Raw genomic sequence first — 17,867 nt, 5'->3', positions numbered from 1 at the left:
TATATATATATATATATATATATAGTATTTATGATACATGTATTTCAAATACAAAATAGTATTTTGTAAATTGTATTTGATAGGGTTCATGAAAATGGCTTTGTATATTGTCAAAATACTTTAGTGTTTTGTATTTTTGTAGTTTTAAAATACAGTAAAATACTTTGTAAGAAGTCTACATGATGACATCACAAAAATACAGCCTCTGATTGGTGCTTACTCAGTAGTTTGCCCAGACTTGTTGAGTTCAGAACAGATGTTAAGTTTTGGAATTGTTTACCAATTTACATTATGTTCTTGAAAACTATTATACCGAGCAGCAGCCCCATATATTTATGATTTACAATCAATTGATTAATTAGTTAGAAACTAGTTGCTATGAATACAGGTGCCATCACTTGTCTTCTTATGACTGAGTCAGTATTGCTGATGCAAAGTAGGCCCTTCATTACCAAACACCAAGTAACTAAACTAGGATACAACTATGAGTCATTCGCAAACTGTTCAACATTAAACTGTTGGTTACTTTAAAACTAACCTTCATCTGGGAGATCACAGGGATATGTGAATATTTGATCTGTTAATGCCACAATATGTACATTTTCGCCACTAGAGGTCGTTTAATCTTCCGGAATCATGGGATGTGTTGTCTTCACGTCTATAGCCAGTGGAAAAGAATCAGGATGGGACTCGGGCAGAAATCATGTTCATGGATGAGATTATTACCATTACTGTGGTATGAAGCAGAGCAGGGCCGAGTGATGTTGGAACGAGACCGATGGAGCGATTGCTAATGAGAGATGAGCACGACATTTCTTTAGCGCAGCGGAACTTTCATTATGCCACAGTCGCCGCTTCCGCTTTTTTCAGTCTAGCGTATGTGGGGTAACGCAGCGCTGTTTATCATATTAGATACATTTGTGTGTTGAAAGTTGCTATAACAGCTGCTATGAGACACTTGTTGCACACTGCAGTAAGCTAGATCGATATTAGGCATGGTAAACACGGTAACAAGAAGCTATATAACATGATTAGTTTTCTGTCAGTGAATGAATCCAAACAGTTCCTCATTTGTCTAATAAAACATATAATATAACATATGTCAAATTTATTGCATGACTCAGGCAGTTGCTATCAAACATTGTTTACTTAATCAGCCGAGTCAGTGTAATGGTGAAGGGATAGATAGATCAAATAGGCCAATCGATGGAAGGTTTGCAAAGAAATTTCATGCTCCCTTGTAAAAGTATTTTTCAGTATTTTTAAAATACAAAAATACAGTAGTTTATTTTGATACATGGTGTGGCTGCTGTATTTTGTAGTTTATTTTGATACACTTAAAATTAAGGTACTTGGTATTTTATTTTAAAATACATTTTGATGTATTTTTGCCCAACCCGGTATACATACATATATATATATATATATATATATATATATATATATATATATATATATATATATATATATATATATATATATATATATATATCTTTCTTTCGTCAGTCGAAAAGAAATTAAGGTTTTTGATGAAAACATTCCAGGATGATTCTCCTTATAGTGGACTTCAATGGCCTCCAGACGGTTGAAGGTCAAAATTACAGTTTCAATGCAGCTTCAAAGGGCTTTAAACGATACCAGACGAGGAATAAGGGTCTTATCTAGCGAAACGATCTGTCATTTTCGAAAAAAATACAACTGTATATGCTTTATAAACACAAATAATCGCCTTGCATGTGCTTCCGCTTTCCGTATTCTTCAAAACGCTTACGCTGTATGTCCTACACCTTCCCTATTCAACTTACTGAACTCGGTGCCAGTTTTGTTTTTTTCTGTAAGTAGAACAGGGAAGGCGTAGGACGCACAGCGTAAGCTTTTTGAAGAATACGGAAAGCGGAAGCACGTGCAAGGCGATAATTTGTGTTTATAAAGCATATACAGTCTTTCCGAACTGTTACGCTGTTCCTCGTTTACAAAACAAAATGCTCTGAACGAACACATTATCCTCCAACACCATCCGGGACACCAATAAAATAAACCATACACTGGTTTCCGATGCTAAACGAGCTGTTTAACCTGGATTTCCCGAGTTCACACTTACAAATAATCAGAGTAAAAGAATGCGTATTTGGTGTACTGTCCGAGGAGAGGGCTCCGAGCTCGGTATTTGGCCTGATCCCAAACTACTCACCCCATATCTTTGATTAGGGTAGTAACTAGGGGTGCGTTTCCCAAAGCGAACTATGGTCGCAAGTTCCGTCATTAACAATACAGTTCAATGGGACTTACGACCATAGTTGGCTAACGATGCTTTCTGGAAACGCACCCTAGGTTAGTGTGAGGAGACGGGGTGGTGGAGGGATGCAGAAAAAACAATTGAGGACCATTGGTGAGTCAGCTACATATTTATAGGCCTCCTCTTATGCTGCTTGGGTAGATAATTTGAACATTGCTCCCCCCAAACTTTGTTAATAAAACATCATGCGTCATCTGTATATGCGCACATCTGTATACTGTATCCAGTGTAGACAGCATCAGTGATTATAATAGATTCTATATGCTTTTGACACAATGGGATTCTCACATCCAGTGTAAGCAAATGTCAGCCTTACTTTAGCCTTACTTTACTGTCATTACTCACCCACATGTTGTTCAAAACCTGTAAGACTTTCGCTCATGTTCGAAACACAAATGAAGATCTTTTTGATGAAAACTGAGAGCGTTCTGACCCTACATTGACAGCCTGTGCAACTACCACTTTCAAGCTCCGAAAGGTAAAAGACATCATTAAAGTAATCCATGTGACTCCAGTGGTTTAACCTCAATTTTATAAAGCAAACATGTTTTTATTTTTTGCGCAAAAAACATAATTTACAAAATACTTTATTTCTATATCACTTTATTTACAAAATATTAATCTCCAATTATGTCTTGCTTGTTGTTAGGAGATGCATGACAAATTTAAAGCGCTCTAAAATCGGCTTAAAGACCAAAAATGTTTGATATCCTCCTACTACATCACACACTACAGGAATTTATGTAAAATATGTCCGACTGCCCAAACAAGAGACATAAGCGTTCATAGCGCACACAGCTGCACTGACAAGTCGTGTGTATCAGTCAAACTGAATTCGGAATAGAATTTGGAATGTATTTACTGTAGTAATAACTAGAAGTTATGCATAATTACGTGCAATTAACCCTAAACCAAACCCTCATCCTAACCCTAACCCTATAGTAAGTACATGTAGTTCATTGTCATTACTCAGTACTTAAATGTATAATTACACTGTAATACTGACACCTTAAAATAAAGTGTAAACCTACAGTTCTTCCTATTTCAACCTTATCTACATCTCGTGACCGAAAGATTGTTATCGTTTCAAATTTACAATTTTAGTATTGACTTTGTAGTTTAAATAAATTCCACATAACATCCAGGTTTTTGCTTGACTCTGCATGTATGTTGACAAGGTTACTTAGATATGTGTTCTTTGTCATTTTGCAGTTATTATTATTTTTTTTTATTAAAAAAAAACAACTAATTTACCTCAAATGTCCCAGTGGTCTGAGAACACAGGCTTACTTTTCTGACCAAGTGAATGTGAAGCTGATTCTACTACTACTTTTTATTGCTAACAAAATCAGTAGTGTAGTGTATAGAGTGTACTTGTTCAAGGATTGGCTGTAGACATCTGTCAGTCAACTTCATCCCACCCCTTGAGTAAAAGCACTCATAAATCTCATCTCAAATATAACATAATTAATGCATATTGCACATATATTGATGTGTACATAACAGTTTGTGTCCTCATATAGTATACTAGTCAAGGAAACATCACAATGTTAGAATTTTAGAGTTTTATTTATTAAATAAATAAATAAAGAATTATGTACACAATAAATATTCGGTAAGGACAGGTAAGGGGGGGGGGGGGGGGGGATCAAGAAATAATTTTTGCAGCTTATTACATGCATGTGTGATTCATCAACATTTTACCACACATACACACAAGAAGTCCGTTTCTTGTCAAGGAATCCCTGGTCCCAGCCCAGATTTTCTTTCCTCTCTATAATCTTTTTTATCACATCATTCCTCTTCACTACAGTCTCTGAATTTCAGCATTTGTAAATCTACAGAGACTGTCTTAGTCACTGAAGACCTTTCCATAGCTCCATCCTGTTCACATCCAGTGGACATTGCATTGAAAGAAATCATCAATTCTTGCTGACTAAGTGGCCAACTGTTCTCCTCATCTGTCAGTCTCAGTTGCATCGCTGCAACAGCATGTTCAGGGCATACTCCAGACGACTGCGCAGGTCCGCGGTGCAGCCCGTGCCGAGCAACGTGCTCAGTTGGAAGGTGGTGGAAGTTCGCTCCTCGTTGATGTACGTCAGCAGGTATTCGTCCTGCTGTGTGCACAGGATGAGCTTGGTGTGGTCGTGGTAGAAGTTCACCTGTTGGGAGATGAAGAAAAAGGCTTTGTTATTCTAGAACTGACGTGAAACACTCTCACAGGATGCAGGATGTTATTACAGCAGGGTTTGTGACCTTCTTCTTCCCACAGTGCTATAGTGTGCACAGCTTTTTATCTGAACAGACAGACAGAACTGATAACTACCCAGGGGTTCTGATGGGCGTAGAGAGCACTAGACAGTAGCTTTTTACATGGGGAATAAAGTTCTACCAAAGTATGCAGGAGTATCTGTTATCTACTGCTGCATTAAAGGAATAGTTCACCCAAAAATGATAATTCTGTCATCATTTACCCTCATGTCATTATTTTTTTGGTGATGTTAGGCAGGATGTTCATGCTTATCTTTTCTATGCAATGAAATTGCATGTTGACCAGATGCTGCCAAGCTCCAAAATGACAAAAAAGCTAAATGTTATGGTACTTTGATGGTGCTTTTTGTCCCTTGGTACAATTCACTTTACTGTATTGAAAAATCGTCTTTTGTGCTCCAGAGAAGAACACAAGCCAACAGAATGATGAAAGAATTTTCCATTTCTTTGTAATAAATAAAGATGAGCATAATATTACCTGGAATGTGCCATCATTGAACAGCATCAATAAAGCTCTGTCTGATTTCAACCACTGCAGAAGATATATTCTGGTCTTCTGGGTATCTGGTTCGCTTATCACATCCCCTCCCTGAATGAAAAATAAGGATAAACAATATATATTAACACCACAGCTTCTTGTAAGTCTGAAGTCTAGACCAGAATATCAAGTGTGTGACTTTTAGACCTGTAACAAATACAAAGCTGAATACAAACATAAGGGGTTATACTAAGAGTGCACTCACATCCATCAAATTCTCCTCCATGTAGTGGGCAAAGTACTTGAGGATGGTGACCTGGGCCACAGCACACTCGGGAGCCTCGATAACAGAGAAAACAGACTTCTGGCCGAGTGCAGCATACTGGTGAACAGTCCTAAAAACAAAGATAACAGAGATTTATTAATACCTACACAGGCAATGCAACACAATGCTCACTGTTTGATTCTACAGCTATATATATATATATATATATATATATATATATATATATATATATATATGAAGTCTATGACTCATGCTTGCTCTTGATATGTAATGCCATTTGTCATTCAACTGACATTTCCAGGATATTGGTGAATTTTTTCTTCTCTTCAGAAGATCATCTATGCTGAAGACTACTGATGGAAATCTTAAGGAATGCACTACCGTTCAAAAGTCAGGTCAGTAAGATTTTTAATGTTTTTTTATTTTTTATTTTTTTATTTTTAAGTCTTTGATGCTCACCAAGGCTGCATTTATTTGATCAAAAATATAACAATAATATTATTGCAATTTAAAATAACTGTTTTCTATTTCAATATATTTTAAAAAGTAATTTATTTCTGTGATGGCAAAGCTGAATTTTCAGCATCATCTTTGTTGAATAGAAGAACGTTCAAAAGAACAGCATTTATTTGAAATACTGTCAGTCTTTACTGTCATTTTTTGATCAATTTAATGCATCACTGCTGAATAAAATGTTCAATTTCTTTAAATAAAATCTTACTGATCCCAAATGAATATCCATTGGTGATGTCTATATTGACCAGTAGCATTTATTTTTAATTTAAGTATTTATTTGATAAAATATAGTATAGTATATTATAGTAAATAATATTTAAAAAAAAAATTATAGGCCAGGATTTGAATTTTGGTGCATCCGTAGTTTATGCATATTAGTAAGCAACTGCTTCATGAATATGTATTGCATAACGTTTGGCTACTTCAGAAATTAATCAAATTGGCATTACACATGAACACTTGCTTGGGGTTGAATTTTTTTTCAAAATAGAGCGGAACTGAGTTAGCAAACAGTCAACTTGAAACACCTACTTCTTGTCAGAGAGGAGACTCATGTGCATTCCGTTGTTGAAAAGGACGCCCACTGTGTTGTCAGACAACTGATAGCCAAAGCCATATTTGTTGGAGTAGTCAACCCACTTAGTCACCCACTTCAAACTATTACAACCATTTCCTCTGGGAAGGCTGTCCGCTGTGGAAAGAAAAAAAAAGTACATTTAGATGCAAAGTTCACAAATTTTCTTTACTCTATAGAATGGATTCGGTACAGAAGTGTGTGAAGTGTAATGCGTCTTATTCACCTTTAGGCATGTGTTCAAGACAGCCTCTCAGAACACTAATAACAGCCTCTGCCACAGTGCCAGTGGTGGTGTCTTCAAGACCTACAGAGAAACAGCGGGATACATTGCATCAGCTTGCGATACTAATGAGCTGGGTCAGACCGAACAGGTGAAACACACACACACACACACATGTATAACACACGCTTACATTCACTGCTGCTGCTGCTGCAGCTGCCCAAGCTGCCTCTAACAATCAAGTGAATGGTATCTCTTGTCTGCAGCTTTCCGTCAGTTGCCAGGGTAACAGGCTTTCTTGTAGGTGCTGACGGATTTCCTCCTTCCTAAAGAGGAGAAATTGCAGCATATGCGTGTCATGAATGACCTAACACTTAACCTTCATTAATATCTCAGAGCTGGTGATGAATTCCTTATTATAGTCTGCTATAAAGGGAACAATGCTCACCTCGGATGAGTGTGTAGTAATCTGATGACTGATGGCAGTCTTTCTAAAGTCTTGCCGGAGCTTGAATATGTCTTCCTCTTCTTTGGCTAAGCGATCTGTAGGAAGATAAACGGTTATTCACGGGTTCTTCTGAAATGAATGATTATAGTTAAATAAAGCGAGCACTTACTTATATTTTCGTAGTACTTGGCTTTGTCCTTCTTGCCGCCGAAAAGAGCCGCTGCTGCCTTTTTGAAGAAGCTCTTGGCTGGACTGGAAATGTGGAAGTCTGGAGCAGAATGGCAGCAGCTGACAGGTAGAGTTTCTGGCATGAATCCCTGTGGCGAAATTACGACAAAAACATTGACGAAAAGTCCAACTGCTTGGCCGGATATACTGAAAACTGTGCTGCAACAAACAAACTTACCTGGGTGAAAAATTCATGCTGAATGATGTCGTCCAGGTGCGGGCGATCCACGGGGTTCTGTGCGAGCATGCCGGAAATGAGCTGTTTGGCGGGAAGAGAGAGGGACGCCGGGAGGGTGTAACGGGCCTCTCGGATACAGCGGTACGTCTCCTTCAGGTTAGTGGTCTCGAATGGAGGTTTTCCCAGGAGCATGGTGTACCTGAAAAGGTAAGATTAAAGTAAGATTAATAAGGGTTTGGCTCTTAAAATAATAGTTCAGTCAGTTTTAGAAACATTTTTTAATAATATTCTGGCTGTTCTTTTTAATATAATTAACTTAGAGAGGACTGGGGCTGTCAAGCTCGAAAAATGATGCAAAAGCACCATAAAAGTATCATAAAGGAAGTAATATAATAGCTAGTCTGACAGACAGAAGTTGTTACTCATTTATTTAACAATATAAAACACAACTTGAATCCTCAAAAGACCTTAAATATTGCACAAGACCACATTTACGGTTCTATTTTCATTCACATTTATTATTTTGACAAGAGCAGCCAGCACATTCTTCAAAAACTCATCTTTTGTGTTCTTAGGATGACACAAAGTACTTGAGGTTAAGTAAATGATACTAGAATAGGTCATCACTGGAGACAAACATGTGCTGCTGCTATTATGATATTCAAGCACTAATCTAAAGCATGATCAGCAAATACAATCCCGAACACATGAAGAATGTAAAGCAGATATTCATTCATAGAGAGTGAGGCTGAATCGGCAATCATTGCCTATTCATACTGAGCAGTTTCCAAATATAGTGTGTAGAGGAAACCCTCGGATCTGATGGTGACAACTTACATGACGCAGCCCAAAGCCCACACGTCAGACTCCCAGCCGTGGCCCTGTTTGTTCAACACTTCCGGGGACAGGTAGTTGGGTGTACCGCAGATCGTTTTGCGTCTGTTGCTGACTGGCTCTAGTTTGGCAGCCAGCCCAAAATCTCCCACTTTCAGCTCCATTGAGTCACTCACAAACAGGTTGCCTAGAACGATAAAACATAAAAATTGTAACTACTTATAAACTGATGGAATGTTAATATAGATCATGTAAGCGTGTGAAAGCATGCTCACCTAGTTTCAGGTCACGATGCAGTATCTCTAAATCATGAAGGTATTTTAAAGCAGACACTGTCTGTTTCATGTAATACCTCACTTCAGGTTCTGTCAGGACTTTACGCGCCTTCAGTATATGGGCCAGTGACTACAAAAGATTACCAGGAGTCAGTTAGGAAGCACACAGTCATTTGCATTACATATTATGATAGAATTCCTCACTTTAAAGCACATGTTTAAAAAAAATAGATACTTACTCTTCTACTGCAGTACTCTAGAAGAATATATATGTTGTCTTTGTCTTCAAAGTGGTGGTAGAAATGCACTATGTGTTTGTGGCTGAGAGCTCTGTGCAGGTCAATCTCTCGGTTTATCTGAAACAACAGAATATAAAACATCAGTTAGAGGTCTCGATCAATCTCTCGGGAAATCTTATTTGCATATGCCATGTGTCTGTCCTACCTTCTCTCTCTGGTGCGGTTTCGACACACGCGTATGCGGGATGATCTTGGCTGCATAGACTTTACTTGAAGACAGGTCGGTCATTTCATAGCACTTTGCAAAGCCTCCCTATAGCATATAGAAAGTATACGATAAGTATAAAGTTAACCAAGATAAGGAAGCAATGCAGTCATAACCAGATAGACACTATATAAAAGAAAAACATTATACAAAAGCAATGCAATCATGCACAAATACAATGAATAATATTTTTAATACAATACTTTTAAACAAATATCATATTTTAAATAATATCAGGATTATTATCGAGCCCATTACCTTTCCCAGAACTTTTCCCCGGCAGTAACATTTCCCAGTATTGGGGTCTGTAATGATTCTGGAATACTCTGTACTCGTCCGACTGTTATCCTCTGGCTTTTTCCATCCTTGCTCACTTATTTTATTGAGCTCACACATCTTTTCGTTGTGTGCCGTTATAGTTGGGTAAGAGGTATTCCTTAGTGTCTCCATAACTCAGTTACTGTGTGCTGTCACAGTGCTGCTGTACCGGCGTGTCTCCTTGTATTTATACCGCAGCTCTCGCGCGCCTCTCCTCTAGACGAAGTACGTCACGGAGGGGAAGACCCTATATGGCGCGTGAGGTCTGGCGTATAGCTCTGTCATCTGTGAACTACCTCACTGTATCCATTATTAAACATCCTAGGCACATCACAGACACCTACTAGACAAATATTATAGCAGAAAATCAGGTCTGTCTGTGCAATGGTATATATAGCCACAGTTCAATCTCTCACAGGCAATGATTAAATAGATCTTGTTTTTCAGTCAAAAAGGTATAGGCTATATATACACACACAATAATACAAATAAGCACTGGTGATATATATTTAAAAATATTGATTTTCAATAAATTATCTATCGTAAAGACGTTTATAGCTTACGTTTGAAATAAACCTTCTGATTCATAGAGGAGAGTCAGAGCATCACCATGTGGTCAAAGTGACATAAAACATCTGGCATGTTCCATTTTTTAAAAAGCATTATACGTACAAATTCAATGTTGTGAGGACTATTAGATATGTTAGATGCACATAATGAACACAGCATAGTTTTAAACATCAAGTTTCCCCCTTTAAAAGGGGATTTTGACCTGTCCAACATCAGAGGTCTTGACCTTCTCGACTGTATTTATTAAAATCACACAAGAACGTTGTAATTTTAACATCTTTTTTTTTTTTTATGAATTAAGATCAAAGTAGTTTTAAGTACAATTACTTTTTAATTTTAATTATCAAAACATAATATTTAGCTGTGTCCCACATTATCCAACCCAGGCAATTTTTTTCTTTCAATAAAATGAATGAAACACATAAAAATCAATGAAAAAATAAAAATAAAACAAGTATTTTTCTTAATTTGTGGGAAATATAATGTAAGATTGACCTAAATGTGATGGAGAAACACGTGCCGCCCTTTTTTTGGATTTGCTATTCTATGAGATATTAAAGGATAGTTCATCTAAAAATGTTGTCATAATTTACTCACCCTCATGTTGTTTCAAACACTAAAGAAGATTTTTGGTAACCAGATATTTGGTAAGAATGTTGGTAACCTGACATATGGTAGCCATTGACTTCCATATTAGGAGAAAACAATGTATAGAAGTCAATAACTACCGTCAACTGTCTGGTTACCAACATTCTTCAAAATATCTTCTTTTGTGTTCAAAAGAAGAAAGAAACTCATGGCTTGGAACAACATGGTGGTGAGTAAATAATGACAACATTTTTATTTTTGGATGAACTATCCCTTTAAAAGACCAAGATCATATAAGCAGTTTGTTGGCAGAAAGGTAATGTTCTTTATTTCACAGTTTAGAATTATATGCATAACACACATATGCCATTTGTCATCAAACCCACCTGTGGTAACAGAACAGGAGAAAAAAATGTTGTGTTCAACATAAAAACAATTAGTTATTATATGCTTTATACTTTGCATTTAACTTTGTATATATTGTCTTCTAAAAGGTACCTTTCAGGTGGTGCTCAAACAAAAAACAAAGCTTTTTGACACAAGGACAGGTGCTTTTCTCCTCATTTCATAGTAGTGTGTGTTGAAAGCTTCCGTATGGCATTCATATCATATGCCCAGGCCTGGTCTAGTCCTTCACCCTCAGTGGCTGTAGGAGACCAGTCAGGAAATGGGAAGCGACAGGCAATCACACGAGCCTCATCTGGTAACTCCATCTCCAGTTTCCTACCCAACACCTCCATCTGTAGACCACAAAGCACATTGTAGTGACTAAGGCTATTACTGGCAAGTCAAACAGGTAATTTTGTTGCATTTGTGTTTTCCATCAAGAAGTGTGACTTTGTTTATCCCCATCTGTCTCACACAACATGTTGTTTACAATGACTCAAAAACTCTCCAGGGTCACCTAAGTTGATTTCTTCTCCAACAAATCCCAATGATCAGACCAAAATCATTGCACAATTAAAGGTGCTAAAGAGGATGTTTTGTTTTATACATTTTTGCAATATTACTTGAAACTGTCTTTACTAACTGATAAAAGACTATTTATTAGGTGCATTAAAAGTAATAATATTAATATACATCATCTGTGCACGAGGTAGGGCCTTAAAAACATCAGCCAATCGTTTACGCGATCATCGCATGCAATGTTTTTGTCCGGAAACAGGAATAACAACTGCAGATTATGAGTTACCTGCGGTGAGTCCGACATAATGAATCCACTAACACGACACAGCGAATGCCGGTGGTAAACACTTGTGTTCCAATATTCGTGCACGAATTTTGGGAGGCGTTCCCTCGAAAGGAAGGAGGGTTGTTCTTACGCATGCGCTCATTTCAAAAACTCAGTAACAGTCTTTGGTTTCTCAGTCGACGAAAAGATCCTCTTTATCACCTTTAAGTAGAATACATGTCTAGATGATGTAATTCTTTGTACTATTTTTTTAAAGATACTGTACTATTTTTTCTATTTTTAAAACAGCTCTCAAATTGTCTTTTTATCAGCTCAGTATAAATGGAGCATGGCCATCTGCGTGTACATACCACTCCGGGTGCCAAGAAAACAGTCACATTGTTATATTTGGACAAATTGGTCTGTGAAAGGAAATGGTAAAATTGAGTCATCAACACTTGGACATGTGAAATCAAATCTGAAATAAAATATGCACATGATATCTGTAATTTTTCAATGGATGTTTTCAGCATAGTTGTAGAATTAGTACAGGTGTTGTGCCAAAATCAGTAACCTAGATCAGTAATTCTCAACCTTTTTGACTCAAACGATCCCCACTATAAGATTAATAGAATATATATAGCTACAAGCGGCAGGTACATTCTTGCATAAACATTCAATGAACAGTGATCTCTAGTAACTAACAGATTTCTCTAAATCTGAGACACCACTGGGGTCAGTTGCATAAACTTAGGCTTTGTTTTAAAGGGATAGTTCACCCAAAAATGAAAATTCTGTCATTAATTATTCACCCTCATGTCGTTCCACACCTGTAAGACTTTTGTTCATCTTCTGAACACAAATGAAGATCTTTTTGATGAAATCTGAAAGATTTCTGTCCCTCCGAGATACACAACTGACAATTTGATGCTTAAAAAAGTTCATAACGAGATTGTAAAACTAATCCATATGAATTGAGCGGTTTAGTCCAAATTGTCTGAAGAGACTCAATCGCTTTATATGATGAACAGATTGAATTCAGGCTTTTATTCATATATAAACATTCATCAACTCACACATCAGCTGTGGTAAACAGAAGATCAAGCATGTTTGATTGACGCGTGTGAGAACCAATGAGGTTCATTTTCGTGTGTTACGCAGCACAGTTGAGCTTCCGGAAGAGGTTTGTTCTCACACGTCAAACAGATTGAGCTTCTGTTTATGTATGCTGATCGAAGTTTATATGTGAATAAAAGCCTAAATTCAATCTGTTCATCATATAAAGCGTCTCTTCAGAAAATTTGGACTAAACCACTCAATTCATATGGATTAGTTTTACAATCTCTTTATGAACTTTTTGAAGCGTCAAAGTGGTAGTTGCGGAGATGTCTATGGAGGGACAGAAAGCTCTCAGATTTCATCAAAAATATCTTAAAGGTGCCATCGAACGTTTTTTTACAAGATGTAATGTAAGTCTAAGGTGTCCCCTGAATGTGTCTGTGAAGTTGCAGCTCAAAATACCCCATAGATTTTTTTAAATTAATTTTTTTAACTGCCTATTTTGAGGCATAATTAGAAATGCGCCGATTCAGGCTGCGGCCCCTTTAATTGCTCGCGCTCGCCGCCCCTTCCCGAGCTCTCGACTCTATCATTGCATAAACAAAGTTCACACAGCTAACATAACCCTCAAAATGGATCTTTACAAAGTGTTCGTCATGCAGCATGTCTAATCGCGCAAGTATAGTATTTATTTGGATGTTTACATTTGATTCTGAATGAGTTTGATGGTGCTCCATGGCTAACGGCTAATGCTACACTGTTGGAGAGATTTATAAAGAATGAAGTTGTGTTTATGCATTATACAGACTGCAAGTGTTTAAAAATGAAAATAGCGACGGCTCTTGTCTCCGTGAATACAGTAAGAAACGATGGTAACTTTAACCACATTTAACAGTACATTAGCAACATGCTAACGAAACATTTAGAAAGACAATTTACAAATATCACTAAAAATATCATGTTATCATGGATCATGTCAGTTATTATTGATCCATCTGCCATTTCTCTTGCCGCTATTGTCCTTGCTTGCTTACCTAGTCTGATGATTCAGCTGTGCACATCCAGACGTTAATACTGGCTGCCCTTGTCTAATGCCTCGATCATGGGCTGGCATATGCAAATATTGGGGGCGTACACCTGACTGTTACGTAACAGTCGGTGTTATGTTGAGATTCGCCGGTTCTTCGGAGGTCTTTTAAACAAATGAGATTTATATAAGGAGGAGGAAACAATGGAGTCTGAAACTCAATGTATGTCATTTCCATGTACTGAACTCTTGTTATTCAACTATGCCGAGGTAAATTCAATTTTCAATTCGATGGCACCTTTAATTTGTGTTCCGAAGATGAAAGATAGTATTACGGGTTTGGAACGATATGAGGGTGAGTAATTAATGATACAATTTTAATTTTTGGGTGAACTATCCCTTTAAGACTGTGTCTTACATTTAATCATTTAGCAGACACTTTTATCCAAACCAACTTACAAAAAAAAAAAAAAGATGACTAACTAAGCAGTTTATGCAACCAATCACTGTTCTAAAGACAGTTCCTTATGGAACTATGCTTTCCGATAAAATTTTGACATTGTTTTTCTCCTTTAGGGTGATTTTTCCGAAAAGTTTCAACACTTTTTCAATACTGCTGTCACTGTGTTTGCTTGAGCATCGCAAAACAGCAACATTTACTCAACCAATGGCATGAGTTGAGGGTGGGACTAATTGTTTGACTGGCCAGTGGAAGACAAGTTGAAAATCAGTTTGAAAATCATTATTTTTATGATTCCATTGGGTGCCACAGATGGCACAGGAATACACACTTCACTTTTAACAATACTTTACCTTCCAAAAGTCCTGGTTTATAAAACTGGCAGTGCTGGATGGTATTCCCTTCCACTTTGCTTTGACTCTGGCATATCCAGTTAGGATAGAATTGATTTCAAAGCCAGTGCACTGGAAACCCTCTACAGTGGCAGCAAATACCTACAAAACACACCCAGGCCAAACCTACACTTTGAGAACCAGGTTCTGAGATATGTCAGTTACAGCCAGACATAAACCTGTGGCTCATATTGTTTGCTTTCCATGTATAAAAGAAACCACAAGAAATATTGTAAACTGCAAGAACAATGATTCTTGCAATTATAGATATAAAAAGATTTTTTCCATCCAAATTTGAGCCTCATAGAATGCTAATGGAATCTATTTTGGAACACAAAAGAGGCAGCTCCAGGTAGGCTGCCCAGTGGCCATTATCATGGTGTGAAATCACCATAAAAATAGCCCACAGATTAGTCGTTTCAGCTCAGAAAGCCAAGCCCCTTGAGCAACATCTAACAGCAAAGTCATGCAAAATTATAAATAGCCTGTTTTAAAATGTTATTTGTTTTTCCAATATTTTAACATTTTGTTTTATTTTCCATATTTTCTCTCCCATCCAGTTGCTAAGCATCTCACCATGTATTGTGGTGAGAAAGTAGTCATCTGCAGAAAGCCATCAGAAGCATCTGAAACATAAAGTGCTTACAGAAGAAGCAAAAAACTTCAGGTGTAAATCTTGTATAACACTGGGAGATTTACATTATTTAACATTAGCATGTTAAATGCTGTATACATTATTAGGATTTAGATGTCCAAGCTATGAAAGACAAATGCATTGTTATTATGCAAAATGATTGGTATTAAGCAAAGTATATAAACATATAGGGTGAATTCAGGGTGATTGGGACACTTTTTGCCATTAAGATGACCGGGGAAAAAAATGTCCCAATCAACCTGAATTCATCCTATGTAACATTTTCAGTTCTTTATCATTTATTGTCAATGTTAAAGACTCACCAGTCGCCCATCACCTGAGCCCAGATCTGCCAGACACCCTGCTCTCCCATGCAGGAGTTTCATTACATTCTGGGTCTGTGTTCTGCTGGAGGGCAAATAAGGCACCTGGACAATATTAATTTCACTTACATCAGTGATTGATTGATTGATTGATTGATTTTCTCTCTCTTCTCTGCAGTCTAAACAACCACTGTATCCAGGCACATGGTAAAGTACAGATTGTTGCCATCTAAAAAGATATCGCCCAGGGTACTGAACGAATACTGTAATATTGGCAGCTCTTTATTATGTATAACTGAGCAAACTGCTATATATAGCTGCCAATATATGGTATGTTACTTCCAGTACCTTGAGACATATAGGTACTTTCCGGAAGCCAGGAAGTGCAAATAATGTCCAGAGCCCATAAACCCCCATGAGCAAAGCTCCAGATGCTGCTGTGAAAAGTGACTTTTCCTGAGTATGTTGGGAGAGCTTGCAACTTTTATGCAGAAGGATGACCTCGACCGAATCCTCCATGATGGATCACTAGTGGAAAAAGCAAACACATATAATATGCATGATGACTCAATCTCAACAGCAAAATGAATGTGATGGTCAAAAGTCACATCTTATGTAACAGTTCTTCTTCTCCACGTGCATGTAGGTCATTGTTTAATAAATATCAAGTCAAAAATGAAGTTCTGGTGGAGTTCTTCATGCCACTAGAGAACGCTACAAATCCACTGTTTTTAACAGAAACAACGTCTAAACAGTTTATTTACCACAAGCAATGATTATATAGCAGACTATGTAACCTTAAGTAATATAAAGGCAAGTTTTTCAACCTGAACGCGTAAATTTCTATTTAACGTTACTTTAAAAGTTTTCAAAAGCGCGAATGTGTTTACTTCAAATTTCTTGGACGAACAACCAACCTGCACAATCTACCAACAACACATTTAAAGAGAACACATTTGACAATTAAAGTCGGTTTACCTTTTGCATGTCAATGTATACTGTTTATTGCGTGTTTTTTTAGTACGAGGAATACGTGACATTCATGTAAACAACACAGGCGCATGCGAGAGTGGGATGGGCAGTTCTACTATGGAGAAGGCCTAGCTCATTAATATTAATTACATCATGCTACCGTCCAATGGCGAGGGCTTATCCTATGAATATTAGTTACATATAATAGTTAAACCAACATTAATTGTAATTACAATAACGGAAATCAGAAACATTATTAAGAGTAATTGTTTACCGTCCTGAGTCCCAGAAAAAAGTTTTTTGAATTTAGTATTTTTTTTACATTGTTCAGAGCATAAGAAACAAATGGAAAGAAAAAAAAAATGAGAAAATTATATTTTATTCATATGTTATGTTATGTCCTCTGTAGTGGACTAAGTTGTTTAAAAAATAAAATGACATGACATGTATAGGCAAAAACAATGGGATTTTATTTATTTTTTTATTATTATTATTATTATTATAATAACGAAAACCAGAAACATTATTATTAAAATGAAAATTTATCCTTTTGAATTTTACAATATTTTCTTCAGAAGTTATTATGTTTACCGTCTTGAGTCTTTTGTTTGAGACCCAGAAAAAAAAGGTTTTTGAATTTAGTATTTTTTCATGTCATTACATTGTTTAGAGCATAAGAAACAAATGAAAAAAAAAAAAAAAAAACATTTTTGAAAAATTATATTTTATTCATATGTTATGTTCTCTGTAGTGGACACCAGGACTAAGTTTAAAAAATAAAATGACATGACATGTATAGGCAAAAACAATGGGATTTTTTTTAAAAATCACCAATCAATTTTTAGGCTTCAGGATTTTTTTTAACCAAACTTTGTATAAAGATGATTCTCAACTATGTTATGAAAGATATAATGGAATTAATTGATATACCATTTTACTTTATGCAGTATGTGGGTAAAATAGCCATACATGGGGTTTCCCTTTCAATACACTGTATCTAATTTGCATATTAATGTGTTGTTGGAGCAACATGCAATGAAAAAAGTGTAATAATGGGAGTAATAATTGGCAACATTTTCATAATATCTAATAATTAATAGGAATATTGATATATAATTTCTTTCCCTATTCATTTTTTGTATCTACTAAAATGCCTGATAAACATGATTTAAGTCCTGGTGTCCTCTACAAGTGGACATGTATGAAATCAATGTCCTGTTTCGTAACAGAAATTCATATTTT

At 36.5% G+C, this 17,867-nt stretch overlaps 2 protein-coding genes across 3 annotated transcripts; both read right to left on the bottom strand.

The window, feature by feature from the left end:
• Nucleotides 1-3,907: 3,907 nt before the first annotated feature.
• Nucleotides 3,908-9,704, bottom strand: plk2b (polo-like kinase 2b (Drosophila)). The gene is made up of 14 exons (XM_048208707.1): nucleotides 9,370-9,704; nucleotides 9,052-9,159; nucleotides 8,847-8,963; nucleotides 8,608-8,737; nucleotides 8,336-8,519; nucleotides 7,499-7,697; nucleotides 7,262-7,409; nucleotides 7,093-7,187; nucleotides 6,838-6,970; nucleotides 6,648-6,728; nucleotides 6,379-6,538; nucleotides 5,311-5,440; nucleotides 5,046-5,156; nucleotides 3,908-4,458 (listed from the first exon to the last, which is right to left on the bottom strand). Exons 1-14 carry the CDS (start codon nucleotides 9,559-9,561, stop codon nucleotides 4,267-4,269), a joined length of 1,980 nt encoding a protein of 659 aa, XP_048064664.1. The 5' UTR covers nucleotides 9,562-9,704; the 3' UTR covers nucleotides 3,908-4,266.
• Nucleotides 9,705-9,838: 134 nt separating this feature from the next.
• si:dkey-190g11.3 (uncharacterized protein LOC567059 homolog) lies at nucleotides 9,839-16,172 on the bottom strand. 2 transcript variants are annotated; one of them, XR_007187359.1, is made up of 6 exons: nucleotides 16,002-16,172; nucleotides 15,654-15,758; nucleotides 14,658-14,798; nucleotides 12,130-12,180; nucleotides 11,086-11,327; nucleotides 9,839-10,973 (listed from the first exon to the last, which is right to left on the bottom strand). XR_007187359.1 is itself a non-coding variant. In XM_048208710.1 (5 exons), exons 1-5 carry the CDS (start codon nucleotides 16,170-16,172, stop codon nucleotides 11,148-11,150), a joined length of 648 nt encoding a protein of 215 aa, XP_048064667.1. In that variant the 3' UTR covers nucleotides 9,839-11,147. The 2 variants fall into 2 exon arrangements, 1 of the variants encoding a protein (XP_048064667.1); XM_048208710.1 differs by having other exon boundaries at nucleotides 9,839-11,327.
• Between the last annotated feature and the right edge of the window lie 1,695 nt (nucleotides 16,173-17,867).

This window comes from Megalobrama amblycephala, linkage group LG12 (assembly GCF_018812025.1).
Source record: "Megalobrama amblycephala isolate DHTTF-2021 linkage group LG12, ASM1881202v1, whole genome shotgun sequence".
NCBI lineage: Eukaryota > Metazoa > Chordata > Actinopteri > Cypriniformes > Xenocyprididae > Megalobrama > Megalobrama amblycephala.
Note: the sequence above shows the minus strand (reverse complement) of the source record. Positions and strands in the feature narration are given on the sequence as shown.

Excerpts from the sequence above, each read along its gene's own strand:
- plk2b (XM_048208707.1), bottom strand. The coding sequence starts at position 9,561 with ATGGAGACACTAAGGAATACCTCTTACCCAACTATAACGGCACACAAC. Across the intron at positions 9,160-9,369 it reads GGGGAAAAGTTCTGGGAAAG|GGAGGCTTTGCAAAGTGCTA; the intron begins GTAATGGGCTCG and ends TATATGCTATAG. Across the intron at positions 7,410-7,498 it reads AGCATGAATTTTTCACCCAG|GGATTCATGCCAGAAACTCT; the intron begins GTAAGTTTGTTT and ends ATTTCGCCACAG.
- si:dkey-190g11.3 (XM_048208710.1), bottom strand. The coding sequence starts at position 16,172 with ATGGAGGATTCGGTCGAGGTCATCCTTCTGCATAAAAGTTGCAAGCTC. Across the intron at positions 12,181-14,657 it reads TAAACCAGGACTTTTGGAAG|ACCAATTTGTCCAAATATAA; the intron begins GTAAAGTATTGT and ends TTCCTTTCACAG. Across the intron at positions 11,328-12,129 it reads TTTTCTTGGCACCCGGAGTG|ATGGAGGTGTTGGGTAGGAA; the intron begins GTATGTACACGC and ends TGTGGTCTACAG.